The 18543-nt window shown below is 35.2% G+C and overlaps 1 protein-coding gene across 3 annotated transcripts in view; it reads left to right on the top strand.

Moving 5' to 3' along the window:
* HDAC9 (histone deacetylase 9) overlaps positions 1-18543 on the top strand; it is a 927702-nt gene that overhangs the window by 690910 nt on the left and 218249 nt on the right. For all 3 annotated transcript variants that reach the window (XR_005983513.1, XM_041727864.1, XM_041727863.1), the window contains one exon: positions 6843-6950. Coding sequence is in view for 2 of the 3 variants with exons in the window: in XM_041727864.1 (XP_041583798.1) it covers positions 6843-6950 (108 nt within the window). In the remaining variant the exon portion in view is untranslated. The remainder of the gene's footprint in view (positions 1-6842; positions 6951-18543) is intronic.

The following is an 18543-nucleotide window of genomic DNA, read 5'->3' on the forward strand; positions in this document are numbered from 1 at the left end:
CCAAATGGCCCCTGGGAGGTGGAAAAGGTGGTAGGGAAAACCACTCCCATTGATAACTACTGCTTTAATATAACAGCAAACAAATTAGAAAATGCCCAACTACTCCAGATACAACTTGTGGTATTTGAATTTTTTGAATATTTTAGCAATTTTACATGGTAGAATTTTAATACCTTTAAAAATAAAATATTGATATTAGGTCTTATCTGGTATATTTCATTAAGAAAATCCTTGATTCTATAAATAAAACTATATTTTTAAAAATCATTTTGTTTTTTACATAGTTTATTTCAATTTTGATTTTACTAGCATAAAAAATCAATATGGCTTAAGAGTTTATACTCTTTTTTTCTGAGTTCTCATTCCAGCTGCACTAATTACTAGCTAAATAACCTCTCTGATTTCATATACAGAAGTGCTTAGTAAGAGGATCAGTGTCAATGGTTGGAGGAATTGTCTGAGTTTATCTGGGCAGTGAGCTTTGCATAGTGTTTGGATTTTAATAAATATATTAATTATGAGATGATAACAATGATTATTGTTGTCATTGTTACTTATAAAAAATAAAGACCAGAGTATTATAGAGTAAGGTAACATATAATAAAACTGAAAAAACCTGGAATGTCCTTATTAGGTGTCTATCATATTCTCTGTACACTTTCTGAATTACATTCTGCTATGACTCCAAGTGAATGAATTATATTTTCACCATTCATGTTTCATAGATCAGGTTTGATTTAGCAGTCTTCCTTTTTATCTTTTATAGATACAGATACATGATGTTCTTCTTTCAGATGTGAATAGTATTAACTAGTGGCTAAGTTTTCTTAAGTAGACATGTAACTAATACTTTAAGCCCTTACTATCTCTTCTACCTCCATGCCTCCTTATAGAGAGCATGTTCCTAACTGTTTTAGAAGACTAGTATAAATAATTGCTATGTGCTTATGAATTACTGGACTTTTTTATCCCTATCTATTGTTCTTTTTTTCTTTCCTTCCTCCTGCTCTCCCTCCTCTCTCTTTCTCTCTCTAACCCCCTCATCCCCCTCCTTCATTTCTTTCTTTCTTTCTTTCTTTCTTTCTTTCTTTCTTTCTTTCTTTCTTTCTTTCTTTCTTTCTTCTTTCTTTCTTTTCTTTCCTCTTTCTTTCTCAGATTGATGAGTCTCACTGGCCTCTGATGATTATTCTGGGGTTTTCACATTGCCAGTTGCCATGGATTCTCTGAGGTCCATAATGAAATGGAGAATGTGCCATTCTTTGTCTTTTAACATAATTTTTACAATTGATAACAAAGTATTTTACTTCAATCACATTTTTTAAACAGAATATAAAATGTATTGCCTATTTCAGTTGTTACTTATAGCTTTCTCCATCTCTTTACCCTTATTGCCCTACTAACTAGACGTGAGGCTCTGGAAATACAGGCTGGAAGGATCTTAGTACCAAGCTCTGTACTGTTTTCAGAATTGTGCTTTCTCTTCTGATGACTAAATCTTTTTTATGGGCCAAGCTTGTATAATTCTCTACCCTAGGGTATATTTCCATCCTATCTCACCACATTTGCTTGGTTCCTAACAAAGAAAGACTTTTTCTGGAACAGCTTCATCTAACATTTCTGAACCACAGTTTTGGACACGTTAGGTACAGGCCCTTCTACATGTTTATAAGTGATTTGAACTTTTGGGGGACTATTTTCAAATTGATAAATTTTAATTCTGACAGTAAAACAAAGCCTCTTTGGACAGTTACTCAAAAGACTACTAAAGCTGCCTTCATGTTTTGTACATTTATACAGAAATTTTTGGAAGTTAAAAGCATACTATTTTTTAGAATGCTCTGTAAGAAAAGCTTGGTAAAAATTCCAGATGAATTCTGAGGGAGGTAGTAAGTTGTATATTGCCACATTAATTCTAAAATATAGTTATATACCACCAGCCATGTATATAGCATATCCCTTGGGACTTCTTCTCAGTATCCAGCTTATACCTTTTTCCCTATCATCTAGCAGAATAAATTCCTGATCTTAAAAATTGGATACAAAATTAGAATTAGCCATACTCATTCATATGTGTGATAAATATGCTTTTTCTTTTATCCTAATTATACTGATCTTCTCCATAATTACTAATATATCCATCTTTTTAAAATCAACTTCAAGATCAACTTACTATTGGATGCAGTCTTTTATAGGTAATTGTTCAATCTCTCAGCTTCCTCTTCAAGATGTCTTTTGGGTATATGAGGGAGGGATGGAGACCTGATGAGGTCCTTGGACACTCATACTATCCTCTGGATATTCAGGCTTCCATGGCAATTTCCCTGGTCCATCTTCTTGTTCCCGATTGCCTAGCATTTGAAGCAGCTGATTTTCTCCTGATTTCACTTCAAGATGAAACCTGGTAGGGTTCCCTGGTGGGGTGTCTCTGATGAACCGTAGGTTTGTCTTTCTCCAATCTCTCAGGATCTGAAGGGATGACTTTTGGCTTTTTCTTCCTCTTACATATCCTTTCTAAAGACTAAATCTATAAGGTCTAGGCCTGGCTTTCTGATAGGTAGAAAGAGTCTCTTCTCTGAGTATCAGAGAGGCAATGGTAGCATTGTCTTGATGCTGTCACTAACGTAATAATCTGAGATCACCAGCTTAGTTCTTGATATACAAAGGAATTTGGAAAAAATTCTCTTTCACCACAAAAGTATGGATTTTTATGTGTACTGATGCAAAATCCTATTTTGAATTTCATTGTCTTTTATATGAATCCTAATCTCCTTTTCAGTTTGTGTACCATTGCCTCCTAATGTACGTGTGCATGTGTACATGGGTGTGCACCCGCACACACATATCAGGCTGAAGAATAAACTGGTAGAAAGACTAAGGAGAAGTTAATGTGTTGTATGGAAAGAAAAAAGATACAAGTACTTTGATTTTTTTCAAATTATGTAGTTTTGGTTTTAAGAATTTGCTTTGCATTTCTTAACAGCTTTAGCAAGTAATTAGCTAGTGCAGTAAGCAGGATTGCTTTCTCCTCCTCTACCATTTCTTTCCCCTTTCATGGCCTACTCTAAACAATTTACATTGTTTAAAATTATTTTCCATATCCAGAGCCAACTCTGTGCCATGCTCCTAATCTCTCTACCTTCAGCTTTCAAATGCTAGAGCACCTGTCTTACAGTTCTAAGTTCTTCTGGTCTCTACTTCCACCATCATTGTATTGCCATCTTAGCTTAATCCCATTTACAGATATCCATCTAAATCTAATCCTTCTTGCTATTTTTCCTTCTTTTCCAGCCACTCAGTATCCCATTCCATGCCAAGAACCACCAATAATTGGTGGAGTCAACCATCTCTCTTACCTAGAGTTTTTTTTTACTGTCAGAAAGTCTTGAGGCAGTTAAAAATCAGAGTTTTCATATGAAGGTGACCTCCTTGATACTATCACTAATACAGGGAAAGGTTTTTGGCAATCTCTCATACCAATAAGAAGGACATAGCAGGAGAAGAAATACTTTTTGCTCTTGAGAATAGTAGGAAGTAGATATGGGAGTCTCTTCTAGTGACAGAGATCAGGAGACTTCATGAGCCATGCATACTTTTTTTTTTTTTTTTTTTTTTGCTAATGGCCCTGGAACACCACTTTGAACACAATATCTTAGGAAAATATGTTTATAAATTGACTTATAAACATGTTTTGGGGATATAACTTTGCTATGGAATGAATTGTATCCCCCCCAAATTCATATGTAGAAGCCCTAACCTCTGATGTGATTTAACCTAATAGGGCTTTTAAGAAATAATTACGGCTAAATGAGGTCATACAGATGGGATCCTAATTTAATAGGAATGGTGGCCTTACCAGAAGAAAAAGAGAGAGGGATCTTTCTCTTTGTACTTGCACTCAATTGAGGAAAGGCCATGTGAGAATGTAGTGAGAAAGCAGACATCTGCAAGCCAAGGTGCGAACTGAACCAAATTTTCAAGCAGAAACCAAGTTGACTGATTCCTTGGACTTCCTAGCCTCCTGAACTGGGAGAAATAAAATCCTGTTGTTGAAGTCACTCAGCATATGGTATTTTGTTTTGGCAGCTGAGCTAAGACAACATCTGTTAATAAATTCAGAATTAATTACAATTTTTGGTTTATGAATAGATCACATGCAAAATCTTGACCATTATTGCCATTTAGTTACTAACTATACATAAAACCAGTTGAAGTAGTTAAGTAAATGTTTTTTATGTTTAAATATAAGTAAATTTCATAAATTCCTAAAATAAACTTCATAGATTCCTAAAGAGCACATGTTTAGGAATAATCCTGACCTTTGGGTGTAGTAAAAATCTCAAATATCCATTCCATTGAGCATCTATGTGCCTAGCATTCTTTCTATCAATAATTATAGCTTTATGATAGAAGTAACTCCCGTATACTAGAACTCTTAGCATCTGTTACATGGTAGGTACCTGACAAATATTGATGAGTTAAAAAAATAAGTATCTTGATTAGTAGAGGTTTATATACCAAAATTGATGGCATAGATGCAGAGTATTATTTCTGTAAGACTACTTAGAGGAAGATAGAAAAATGTAGATAAGAAGATGAATTTTAAAGTTATTTGTGGCTATCTAATGCCCCTTAGTATTATGGTTAAAGAGACATTGTTCCCAGGTGTTATAATATTTTTCTAATCAAGTATAGTATTTATAGCTTTTTGGAAGGAAATTTTCTTTCTTTTTTTTAAGAAAAAACTTAGAGTGTATTCTAAAGTCCAGTAAAAAGGGGTTTGGAATTATATGTGGTTTTGAGTCATCCATTAGGTCTCTGGGATTTATTTATTTGTTTTATATTTGCTTGCATTCCCAATAATTTTAAATCTGGTTAGTGAGGGCTTTCTATGGCACCTATAGCTCTGTAATAGTTGAAAATTGACTAAAAACTATGCAACACAGTGTAAATGTTGGTTTTCATTTTTCAACTTGAGCAACCATCTTCCTCAAGGTATATCTATATGAAGCTCAAATAAGTGCCTATATTGTTTGGTAAAAACAAAACTTAATTTGGAGGGCAGATGATTAGGTTCTTTTGGCCATATGATCATACCTTCATTTTTTAGCCGGTGGTGTTGACAAGATGATATTGAGTATGACAAGGGCTTAACGTTCTTAGAAAGTGAGGGTTATTTCAGGAGAGCCATTTAGAAAGACATGTGATGTCAGAGTCAGGGGTCTGAAGGTCCTTGGGCCAGCTGAGTAGCCTCTCTAAACCACAGTGTGCTCATTCAGTAAACACTTATTAGGCCTCTACTCTGGGCTAGGCATTATAAAATGGCTGTAATAGTAGCCTAAATAGTAATAGCTAATATTTGCATATCACTTATTCATTTAGTCCTCACTAAAATCATATACAGATGGCACTTTAAAACATTGCTATGTCATAGATAAGGAAACCAAAGCACAGAGACATTTATTAACTAATTGCCCACTGTCATGTAGGTTTTAGCGGTGAAGCTACAATTTCACCCTGACAGTTGATTTAGAAACTTCTCTCTTCACCACTATGCTATTGTTGAAGAGATCTTAATTTTCTATTCATTTATTGTTCTCATTCATTATTTATTTATTCATTGATCTTGACAGAATTTAAGCTGGTGAGGATCTCATGAGAAAAGGCATGTTAAAAGGCTTAGGAAACTGCTTAGTACATTGTGAATGTGTAATTGTTATTTATTGTATTTGTTCCATGTTATTAGGCCTCTTTAATTCTTTAAAAAAAAAAAAATCTTTATTTTGTGTGGGATTTCCCTTCTTTTACCCAGTTAAGAAGTCTTACTATTTGCACAATCACAAATTTTGTATTACATTTCCTAGTGCTTCAAGTAATTTATGTATTGTAACTTTAGAGACCTCTACCATTGTATTCTGTTTTTTTTATATCATGAAATATTTTATACATAAAAGTATGTAACATATATGATCATTATAAACCAGTTATTGTACTTCTCTTGTTCTTGCTATGTTATCTTACTGCATGCATGAAAAAGGGTTAATAGACTTTTAGAAAGATAAATTAAAATTTCTGGTTTATGCTTTGTTTTCATAAGAATGTTCTCTTATAGAAGCAACCATGTATTTTAATGGCCTATCCAATTCTAATAATACCAATCTACATTAAGAACAGCTGCCAAACTGTAGTAAATGTTAGAAATTTTAAGTTTCTACTTTGAAAATCAAATTGCTCTTTGCAGTTGAATTTGATGAATGTTTTAAGTGTGAGGACCACACACTCCTTCCATTTAGTTGGAGAACCTGAACTGTGGTTGCTACTTCCTACTCACTGACTGCTACTGCTACCTGCCTAATAATTGTCTTTGGCTCCCTGTAAACCTGCAGCCAGAATGGTATTTGAATTTTTCCCCTCTAGCACTTGCAAATCCGATTTTTATGTATAGCTAAGTGCTCTTAGCTTTTTTACTCTATCTACTACTGGGGCCTGGTTTCTAGCAGGCCTGTAACTACGCCAGATCCGGCCTATGTAATGCTGTTTGTAATGAGAAATCTAAACAGGGAATGGCAGTGAGGCATGGCAGGAATGTGTTTCCATTGGAGAAGTCAGTATAGAGAAAAAGTATAAGCAAAGTTCTGTCCAGAAGGTCTTTTCAGCTGGCCAGGATGGAAGACTAATGTTATTGTATCTAGGCTGTTACCCTGCCAGCCCTTCCTCACAAATTTGCTTTCTTTCTCTCTTCCCTTCTCCTCTTCTCCCCTCCCCCTCCCTCCCTTTTTCATCTATTCGTTTTCCTTCTTGTTTTCCCTCTCTCTTTCTTCGGGCCGTGCTGACTGTTTGCTCAGGTGGACAGTGACACCATTTGGAATGAGCTGCACTCGTCCGGTGCTGCACGCATGGCTGTTGGCTGTGTCATCGAACTGGCTTCCAAAGTGGCCTCAGGAGAGCTGAAGGTGAGGTCTGGGTTGCATTAAGTGTGGGAAATCCAGAGAAGAAGCTAAAACAGTGATGTTGTTGTTTGGGAATTGTGGGAGTGTGGTGTGGTAATAAAAGGAAAGGGGTGGAGGGAAAGGGCAGGAAGATGACCACTAAGGTGTGATAATTAGTCTGTAGGTAGGTAGTAGCTAATTTTGCTCACAAGGCCTTCCTCTCCTTGGGGAAACTGCGGTCAGGGCACTCAGGTGTGTTTTTAAGAGAGCAGAAATGGTGAGGAAAGCCACGGTTCAGATTAAAAATACCCAGTGTATACATGTCTGTCATGTCCTCCTGAGATTCTCTTTCGAAGCAATTTAAAAAATAGATTACTGAATACTATGTATAAGCTCAGAATACCACCCAGAGAGAGGGGAGGGGCGGGAGGGGGAGAAAGGTAAATACCAGACGGGAAGGATTGGGAGGAAGAAGGAAATTGTTGATTAGAAGGGTAATGATCCAGGGTATGTTTTTCCATGAAAGAACTTCAAAAATGATCTATGCTTTATTGTTCTTTTCTTTTTATGGTCTCTTCTTTTCTACATCATATGAAAAGAACAATGTCCAAATCCCAACGTTTCCCAGTCTAAACAATTTATAAAAGCCAGAGACCTGACAGACGTTGACATTTTATTTGGTATTTTAACAGTGTTATTTAAAGGTATGCCATGTGCGTCTCGAATGCAGTTGCCCCTATAAACTTTGTTGGTGCTAACATGACTTTTTAAAGCACTAGTTCACACACTTCATAAGGAAATCTGGGTGGTGTTTGATTTGGTATTTTTAGCAATTGTAGGGATGGGGAAATATAATGTGAACAACATAGTCACTACAAATTTTGTTAGTCTAAAGTAAAATCTAATTAGGATTATTTTTCTGTTTATCTAGTGAATTTTTATTCAGTTACACCTGACTGTTCCACTTGTGGTAAAAAATCCTGGGTAAAAGTGTATATTTTACAATATATTGTCTTCCCAGAAGCCTTTGCTTTAACTCTGTAGGAAGTCAGAACCTATAGAAATATAAATTTTAAAAGAGCTGTATTTAAAATATAGATATGCACACATGTGTAGTTGACTTCGTCAGTGTTGGGACATTAATTGCTCATTTCGGGGATTTTATGGGGTCATTAATGTGGTGCATACTACTCAGTCTTTACCTTTGGTAATGGACTATTGGAAAGAGGAAAGGAATCAGCCTTATGGAGAAGTTTTGGCTGTCTCCCAGTAGCACTTTTAGCAATAATTCTTCCTGTTTGAGAATGTCACTTGTAACACTGGAATAGATTGATATCTTAAAAGAATGATCTTTGAAAGTCTTCTTTCAAAAAATTAAAAAGACATACAACAGCTAAGCCACAGTATTATAATTTTTAAAAAATAATTCTGGCACAGACCCACTTAATGACAATGAAAATGATTATGTTAGCACGCACAATTTCTCATTGTTATGATTTTGTGGGAGTTTAATCAATAATTCAGAAACATTCTCAAGTAGAATGCCCACATGTTACACTCAAAATCATCATTGTTATTAGCCTCACAGAATGCAAAATCGCCAAATGTAAATCTGAAGAGTACTGAACAGAAGCCTAATTCTATTTTTTAGGAGGTAATAATTTAAAATAGCCAATTACAAACAAAGTGTCAACAACATAACATACAGCATGGATATGGTGGCTACCAGCTGTACTAACATTGGCTATTTATGTTAAGAAATTTATGTTAAGAACAAGGATTCATGCAAATCCTTTTCCCCCCATGGTGAAAAACCAGCAGGTATGGCTAAAAACAAAAAGAGAGAGAGAGAAAGAAGAATAGAGAAAAAGAGCCAGCCTAATAATCAAGAAATCTTGGCCCAAGCTCTGCCACTTAAATGCTGTGTCATTGGTGGCAAATCACTTAACTTCTCTGGGCTTTAGTTTCTTGTTCTGTGAAATCACCAGGATGGAATTTATAATGTTGAAGGTTGTACATGGTTCTGATATTCTGAACTATTTACAAATGAAAATTAGATCTGATTCTCAAATGTACATACTGTGGCATACCAAATAGTAGATATTTTAAAATTAATTTCAACTTATTTTGGTGAATATTTGAGATATTGCAGCTGGTTTATCTGATTGTTAAACTCAAGGAAAAGTCCAAGATAGTCAGGACCATAACAAAGGCACCAGTGCTGACAGGTCAAGAGCCTGAGTCCCTTGATTGCAAAGAGTTTGGGGAGGCCTATGGGAATGTCATATGAGAAAGGTAGCAGTGATAAATGATTTGCAGCCACAGTGAAGAAATGATAGAGGGAACCATGTTTAAGGACCACTAGCTAACCAAAAATGTCACTCAGCATCTACCTGTCACAGACTCCAATATGACAGGGCTGATACAGTTGACAGGTTGATACAGTTGCTGGCCAGGAGCATTAACACTCATGGCCTTGGAGTCATCACTTCATTCAGATCTATGAAGAAAACAGGGAAGCTTATTTGAGGACACTGGTAAGTTAACCTCTGATAAGAGATATAGAAAGAAAACTTTAGTGTTTCATTTTTGGTTTTCAGCATCTACATTCAGTTCTTACATGCTCTACCCCATTATCCTAGTAAATCAATGTAACTTAATGAAACACCATTGGCATATTATAATGCTGTATTTTGTGAGACTGCACTAATTTTCCCTGGGAAACAGAGAATAATTAGAGCTTTATTTGAAATAGGGTGGGCCTGGATGGAGTGATGAACTGAGAAGTGGGAGACAGCTGAAGGTTAGGTCACTGATCTCATAGAGAATGGGAACCTAGGAGATAAGAAATGTGTATGAGAAAGGAAAATGCCGAGGACAGATTTGATGACCTGGAATTTTTGCTTGATGCTGAACTTGATTGTTGACAGGTTCTGTCCATTATTTACCTGGAGGTATTGATGGACTGAAGGAGTTAGGAGAATGAACCAGGCACAGGAAGTGGGTTTCATGTTGATGCTTAAATAGACCATGTGCAGCAAACTATAGCAATAAATTGGTGTATTTACAAAGAATTGATATGCTCAGTGGAGTTCAGTCAAAATTATGGGGACTTTCAAGTTTTCCAGGTTGTTTTTTTTTAAATTTTTATTTATTTATGATAGTCACAGAGAGAGAGAGAGAGAGGCAGAGACATAGGCAGAGGGAGAAGCAGGCTCCATGCACTGGGAGCCCGACGTGGGATTCGATTCCGGGTCTCCAGGATTGCGCCCTAGGCCAAAGGCAGGCACTAAACCGCTGTGCCACCCAGGGATCCCCAGTTTTCCAGGTTTTTAACAATATGTACATGTATATCTGTATACAATACTCAAACAAGTGAAAATTTCTGGAATCTATAGTTGCTCAAATTGGTCATTTCTTAGGTTCTAGTACAAAGGAACACAAATATTCCAAAAATGCAAGAATGTTAGGTTTATTGGAAACTATAATTGGAAGAATATTTATCTCAAACTAGTTTTATTGCTCTATAGAGTATTTAAGAAATTATATCTAGAAATAAATATATCTCCAAAAGAGTATTTTTTTTCAAATTATAAGTAGTTCAATACTTGGTTCAAAAAATGGTATAAAATATCATTTTATATACCTTAAGTATATATGAATTTTGTAGTTTGTACCTTAGTAAGGCTGGAAAAAAATGGTTCAGTACTTACCAATCTTTACCATGAGGATTCATTTTGATGCTATTTTAGCAATGCTATATATAATATCATCATAAAAGTAAAAATTGCTTTAGTTGTTTGTGGAAATATTTGTCAAAAAAAAACCCCACCGGATTATCTGAATGATGGATGAATTTCTTTAATGTTTAAATGGATATTGTGATATCTTGTTGCTAATAAGAACTTCTACTCATTGAGCACCTATTGGAAGATATGCAGTTTATACATAATTTGTGATAATTATCACAAAGGCCTTCGAAGGAAGTACCACCAATAGGATACCAGCTCAGAGACATAAAATAATTTTTTGAGATCCTGTACACTATTTAATAAATGTCAAAGCCTGTAAATCTCATAACCCTCTTTTCTTTTTCAGCTACTCTATAAGGAATTTCCTATGGAAATAGCACAAATATGTAAGGGCAAAAAAAGTTTAAAGTCATCTCTTTCAAATGGTCTAGATCTCTTTTTTATTATTATAAAATATTTAATCCACACAAAAAGAAATAATTACACTAATAACTTAAAAACTATTATGATAAACTATACACCTATGAACCTTTAATCCAACTTAAGAATGCTAATACTATTAAAGTCTCTCAGTACTTCCTCTTTTCTGACTCCAAAATAATTGTTAATCTATTGTATTTTTAAAATTATTACTTTTCCTTTCTTTAATAGTTTTAAACCATACGTTTGACCTTTATAAAAATGGAATCTTATTATAAAATGTATTGTTCCTCAGATTTCTTTCCCTCCACTTAAAATCACGTTATGAGGATTTATCCATATGAATTTATATAGCTGTGATTCATTAATTTTCATTGTGGAGAAGTATTCCCTTGTACATCATAATTTATTTATTCTTCTGTTGGACATTTCTGGGTTTTTGCTCTTCTGAATAATGCTGCTGTGGATAGTCTTTAACATGCCTGCTATTTCACTATGGCATTACAAAGAGTAAAATGGCAAGCTCCTAAGGATAGAAACATAGTAAATTTCAGTAAGTCATGCAAAGTAGAATTCCAAAGTTATTTGCCACAGTGACATCAGCAAAAAAAAAAAAAAAAAAAAGGCAGTTTAAACCTCTGAAAATCTTTTCATCATAAAATCATTGACAAAACTGGTAGAATTTGTCAGGATACATTTTTTAGGAACTCTGGCAATCAACCAAAAGTGTCCAGCAATTCAGGAAGCATGTGTTCAAAACAAAACCAGCTGAATCTTGGTAAGAACAGTGAGGTTCGTGGTGGTTTAATTCACCCTATTCTCATCTTACCCTTTCCAGCTCCACAGTAGCCTTAACAAATAACAGCCTGCATTTTTCAGTGAAAACCAGTAACTTGGCAGTCTCCATAGGGGACAGAATGGGCCTGGAGCTTCTTCAAAGCCTCCTTCTCTGAGAATTGTCATTATTTGGCCTGTCTGGTGCTTCGGTACCAGACCCCATTTGCAAGGCTGTCTTTTTTTGACATGATTTGGAATTCACCTGACATGAAAAGCCTTTTTCCCCAGAAGCAGTTGTTGAAAAATTAAAGATGGTTTGTTAACTTCATAGCTACCTGAAATGGTAGTTAACAGTGGATAAAATAGACTAACCAAAAGCATCAAAGGAAAAACTGGGAAATGAGATGTGGTAAGAGCTATGAAAAGCCCCATTGGAGACCTAAGAATCCAGAAGGCCTCATGCATTATAGGGCTGTTCACATTCAGGAAAGACCTGAGAAGGCCCTTAGCTCTCATCTCAAGGTGATTTTCAGGCCCTGTTCAAAGAGGAAGTGAAGGCCAAGGTGAAATTGTCAACTTCCTGGCTGAATATTAAAAATGTGTTACACACACACACATAGCCCCTTGGACTATTGCCAAGTGTTTAAGGAAATTTCTGTCCAATCATTTACCGACCACTAAATTAGCTAAGCAGAGACTTCAGTGCCACACTCAACATAGAATATAGACTTTATGGAATTAGTTCAGAAACAGCAATAAGCAAAACAACAGTGACATATAATCTGTCTGTATAAACATGGTTATTTTATACATAGTATAATTTTAATTCAATAAAGAAAATAAGTAAAAAAAACCACACACACACACAATGACAAGCCCTGGGGAGGGATGAAAATCTGATTTCCAAAATTTCCATATTACATTGTTTAAAATGCCCAGTTTTTAACATAAAATTATTAGACATGGAAAGAAACATATGAATCTACATGAATAAATAATGAACACCAGTAAAAGTAAATATGTAAATGAGTATGAATGATAGTATATTTGTTTTTTGTTGTTGTTGTTTGTAACGCTTTTTCTCCTCTCTGGTTTAAAAGACAACTGCATAAAACAATAACCATGAGTCTGTGTTGGTGGGCACCCAGTGTATAAAGATGTAATTTGTATGATAATATCAGCCCAAAGGAGAACCTGAGAAATGGAGCTATATAACAACAAAACAAACTTTTAAAAAAATATTTATGTATGTATGTATGTATGTATGTATGTATGTATTTATTTATTTATTTATTTATTTGAGGGAGAGCATGTGCACATACAGAGATGGGAGAGAAGGAGAGGGAGAGAAGCAGACTCTCCACTGAGTGCAGAGCCTGATGTGGGGTCAATCTCAGGACCCTGAGACCCTGACCTGAGCTGAAATGAAGAATTGGACACCTAACGAACTGAGCCACTTAGGTGCCCCCAACATAGTTTTTTGATACTACTGAAATTTGGTTCATGTCTGAACTAGATTATTAAATGCTAATTATATTCCACTGGGCAACCAGAAAGAAAACAACTCAAAAAATATATTAAAGAATATAAAAGATTATATGTAAGAGTAATAAATTAAAATGGTGCATTATAGAATATCTGTTTAAAGTAAAAGAAGCAGTAATGTAGGAATCAAAGAACAAAAAAAGACAACACATAGACAACAAATACCAAAGTCATTGTGCTGATTTCATACTCAACTAGTGCTCTCACTCTTGTCTACATTTGACGTTTTCAGATTTTTAAATGTTTGCCAATCTTTTAAATGTTTGCCAGTCTTGACACTATGAAGTGTCACCTTAGTTTCCTGTGTATAGATGCAGTTAATACCATTATATCCCTCTTAAACCTTTTATTAGTATTTAACAATTATCTCACAAAAGGTTTTTTTGTTCTCAGTTGTACTTGTATAATATTAATATAGCATTACTACATTTTTTACCCCTAGCATTTGCTTCGTTCATCATTTACTATCCTTTTACTTGTAAACTTTCTCTTTGTTAAGTATACTAGGTCTGTTTCCTGTAAATAGCTCATAGCTGGATTTTGCTTTCTAATCTGTGTATTTTATTTTTATTTTAAGATTTTATTTTTTTATTTGACAGAGAGAGTACAAGCAGAGGGGGTGATAGGCAGAGTGAAAGCAGGCTCCCTGTTGAGCAAGGAGCCTGATGTAGGATTCCATCCTAGGATTCTACTCTGGGATCATGACCTGAGCCAAAGGCAGGCACTTAACCAACTGAGCCATCCAGATGCCCTGACTGTGTATTTTAACTGGGGAACTCAATTTGTTTTTATTTTAACACAGTTTAACACAAATATATTTCTCTCATTGTATTTAATTTTTCCTCTTTGCCCTATTTGTGTTTCCTCTTACCTTTATTCACCCTTACTTTTTTTTTCAATTGAAAGTATTTTTCTCATTCTATATTACCTCCAGATTTTTTTAAATACACACACTATAAATTTTAACCTATTTAATAAATCTAAACTTAATTACTCTCTCCATTCTCTTCACTAACAGTACAAGTACTTTAGTATGTTTTAAAGGCAATTATCCTGTCATAACTTTATATGCTATTATAATTTAGTATATTAGCTTTTTTAAAAAAAAATATCACTAAAGAGACATTATACTGTTTGAAACCATTAGTGTTTCTCTATACTTGCCCACATAGTTACCATTTTCCTTTTTCACCATTTATCATTGTAGCTGAAACCTCCATAGGATGGTTTTCTTTATTCCAGTACATTTTTTAGAAATTTCTTTAGTGATGATTTTTCAGTTTTGTTTGTCTTTGATATCTTTTTGCCCTCATTCTTGAAATGTGGTTCAGGGTTGACAGTTCTCTCAGCATTTTGAAGATCCTACATGCTTTTCTGGTTTCTAATTTTTATATGGAAAATATCAACTTCCAATCAGTTGCAATTCTTATAGATATTGTGTCTTTTTCCTCTCTGATTGTTTTTAATGTCTTCTTTTTGGCTTTGGTATTCTGTATTTTGCTTGCCGTGGATCTGACTGTGGATTTCACTGACTCACATTGTTTAAAATATATGTTAGCAAAACTGAAATTTAATGCAACTCCATGATGATACTTTGTGGTAAATCAGCTGCATCAGCCTGAAAGTTGCTGATCTTAATTACTAATTATTTTTTTAAAAAAATAAGTTCTAAGCACTACTATGTGCTAGGCACTACTATAAATACTGAAAATACCAAGACAGGGAAATTTGGTGCTATCAGGGAGAGCAAATATAAATAAATAAACAAATACACAGTGATACAAGTTCAGGTGAAAATATGTCTTTGGATAAAAAGTAAAAGAGATTTAGAGGTGGCCTGAGGGAAAGGGCTGGCCCTGCTAGCTGAGGTTTTCAGGAGTACCTTACTGAGTGATCTGAGTGAATGAGATAGGGAAGAATCATGTAGAGACATGGGGAGAGAATATTCCATACAAGGGAAAAAAGCAATTACAGAATCTCTCTTGTCAGGTGGAGTAAATAAGTTTTGACCTGTTTATAGAAATGTGAGAAAACCCGTGTGTCTGGATCTGAGTTACCTGCAGAGGTCTTCACAGAACATTATGTTAGAAAGATGGTCATAGGCAAAATAATAGAATATACCCACACACAAATTATACAGCATACACATATACATATGTAGGTAGAATTAAAAACTAAAGTATGTTTCTAACAGGTTCAGGATATGGATAGTGACTACATTAAATACTGATTATAAGGAAAACTGCATTGTCACTTCAATTTGCGACCAATTTGGTCTTTCTTAAAATATATACTCTCCATCCTGGAATCATACAACAAAATAAGGTATGGAATGCAATATTTGTGTTGACTCCAATTTTGTCTAATTCCCAAGCTGAAGACAATTGTTATTAATTATGTATGATAGACACCACTTCAATGAATTTATTAAAATTCAGTCAAATAGGTCTGCAGTTAGTTTATATAACAAAAAAAACTAGGTAACAGAGATGTGGTTAATGGAAGAGTCTTTAAAAGGACTATAAGTGGGGCACCTGGTGGCTCAGTTAGTCAAGGTCTGACTCTTGATTTCAGCTCAGGTCACTGTCTCATGCTTGTGAAATCGAACCCCATGTCGGGCTCTGTGCTCACCACAGAGTCTACTTGAGATTCTCTCTCCCTCTCCCTCTCCCTCTGCTCTTCCCCTCACTTGTGCTTTAAATAAATAAATAAAATATTTTTTAGAATAAAAAAAGATCTAAGTATTTTGATTGTTCTGCTCTGTTCCCTTCCTGGGCTTCTCCCAGCGTAAGCCAAGTGGAGATGGAGAAGGAGTAGAAGGAAATCATGTATGTCTGTGAATAAAAGTGGCCTTTCAGTCCTTAACTTGAAGCATGTTGAATTATAGAAATTTGTAGGATCACTCTACACTACTACCAGGGTGGGGCACGAAGAAGTTCTTCATTAGAGAGTCTGACATAGGTATCAGGAGTTTGGAAGCTGGGTAAAGGTAGAGGAATGCCTAAGTTTCTTGGATTCCTCTTGGAGAATGCAAAGTGGAGAGCTGGCTGAAACTGTCATGTTGGAGGATGGAAAAAAGAGGGAAGAGGAGCTGCATTGATACTTGGCACTTTTGGCAGGGCAAAGGTTTTTGCTTGGTAGTGGACACTTTAGATAAAAGCCAGATTTGAATCATTTTGCAAGGATCAACAAAGAGGTCTACCTTCCAGGGCAAATCTCCCACCTCCCTCACTACCTTGGCCAGTAGAATGAGACTAGAGATATGAGAAGAAGCCAATGAGACTTCCAAGATCAGCCAACAAGTGCTTTGCTTCCATTTGTGAACCCTGCAGCTTGGAGGTTATTGCCAGTAACACTGAGGAACTTGTGAATGCTTCCAGTGAAAGAAGGAAAAGCATTTGGATTCCTGCCATGAAAGAGGGCTTTTGAAGAACCAAAAAAGATCTCCAAATTGCCCTGCTAATTCAAAGCCTTAACCTTTTTATTCTCCCACTCTCCAGAGCTAGAGGATCCATAAGCTAGCATAAAGTAGTGGTGCAAGAAAGGAAAACAAATAAACTACAGATTGTATAGCTTCCTCTTCCAGGACACACAGACACATCACATTTGCCCACTACTGGTCCCTGATTCCGACTTCGGTAAGTCGGCAGAGGAAAGGTTTAAATTAGGTATGACATTAAAGAGTTTAGTTAGACTAACCTGGCCTTTTAATATCTAAAGTTGAAACTCTTTCTATAGCTGAAAAACTGTGGAATATATCAGGTAAAGACTGTAGAACAATTAGTACTGGGACAAAAATAATGTATAATTTAATATACCAGTGTATTAGTTTCTATTACTACTGTAAAAGATTACACATATTTAGTGGCTTAAGACAAGTTTATTATTTTCAGCCCTAAATATCAGAAGAAGTACACAGGTCACACTGCAGCCCTACTGACACCTTGATTTTAGCCCAGTGAGACTTGAAGAGTTACCTTGCTCAATCAGATGTGGGTAGAATTCATCTCCATGCAGTTGTAGCACTCTATTATTGGGCTAGCTGTCAGCTGGGAGCTGCCCTTAGCCCCTAGAGGCCTCTCTGTTCTTTGCACATAGCCCTTACATGGCAGAACCAGCAAGATGATATAGAATCCTTCTCAAGCTGTCATTTTTCTATCATTGCATCTCTCTCTGACCACAGATGTGAAAGGCTTAAGAATGTGTATGGTTTGAATGGACCACCTGTATAATGCTGGGTGCCTTTTCCATGTCAAGGTCTTTAATTTATAATCATATCTGCATTGTCTTTTGTCATTTAAGGTAACATTCAAAGATTCCAGGGATTAGGACATGAACATCTTTTGGGGTACTTCTACTTACCACAAACAGCAACTGAAAATTCAAAACAGATTCCTTCTTTAATGTTCTCACTGTATATGATTGTAACTGTTTAGCAATCATTGACATTTAAAAAATAGATATTATTTATTCTTTAATCGGGATATAATTTGCATTCAATAGAATGTACAGATTTTCAAAGGTATGATATATATACCTTGTTACCACCACAAGTTTTAAAATGTTTGAATTAGAAAGTTTCCTCAGGCCTTGGTGGTTGCTCTCCAGGATATGCAAACACTAGTGTGATTAGTCTCACAGTTACCTAATTTTTCCTATTGTAGAGCTTTATATACAAGGCAATATACTGTATGTAGACTTTTCTGTGTGGCTCATTTCACTTATATAATGATTTTGAGATAAATCCATGATATTCCATATATAATTTAGCTTGTTAACTTCTATTGCTGAGTAGTATTCTATTTTATGAATATAATACAATTCATTTGTAACAATGAATTTGTTAATTCATTTCCTTCTGAACTACTATGAATAAAGTTGCATAAAGGTACTTTTCCAAGTCTGTTTTGGGGTATGTGTTTTTATTTCTCATGGGTAGATGTCTAGGAGAGAAATAACTGGATTTTAATTAGTATTTGTGTAGCTTTAAGAGAAAATGAAAAATTATTCTCTGAAGTAATTACTGTTTTATCTGTAGAATTTGATTTTGTCACCTCTTGTTCCGGAGAGTGATAATTTGTGTCTTCTTTTTTGTTTTTTTCCTGATCAGTGTAGCTGGAAGT

Source organism: Vulpes lagopus, chromosome 13 (assembly GCF_018345385.1).
Source record: "Vulpes lagopus strain Blue_001 chromosome 13, ASM1834538v1, whole genome shotgun sequence".
Taxonomy (NCBI): Eukaryota; Metazoa; Chordata; class Mammalia; order Carnivora; family Canidae; genus Vulpes; species Vulpes lagopus.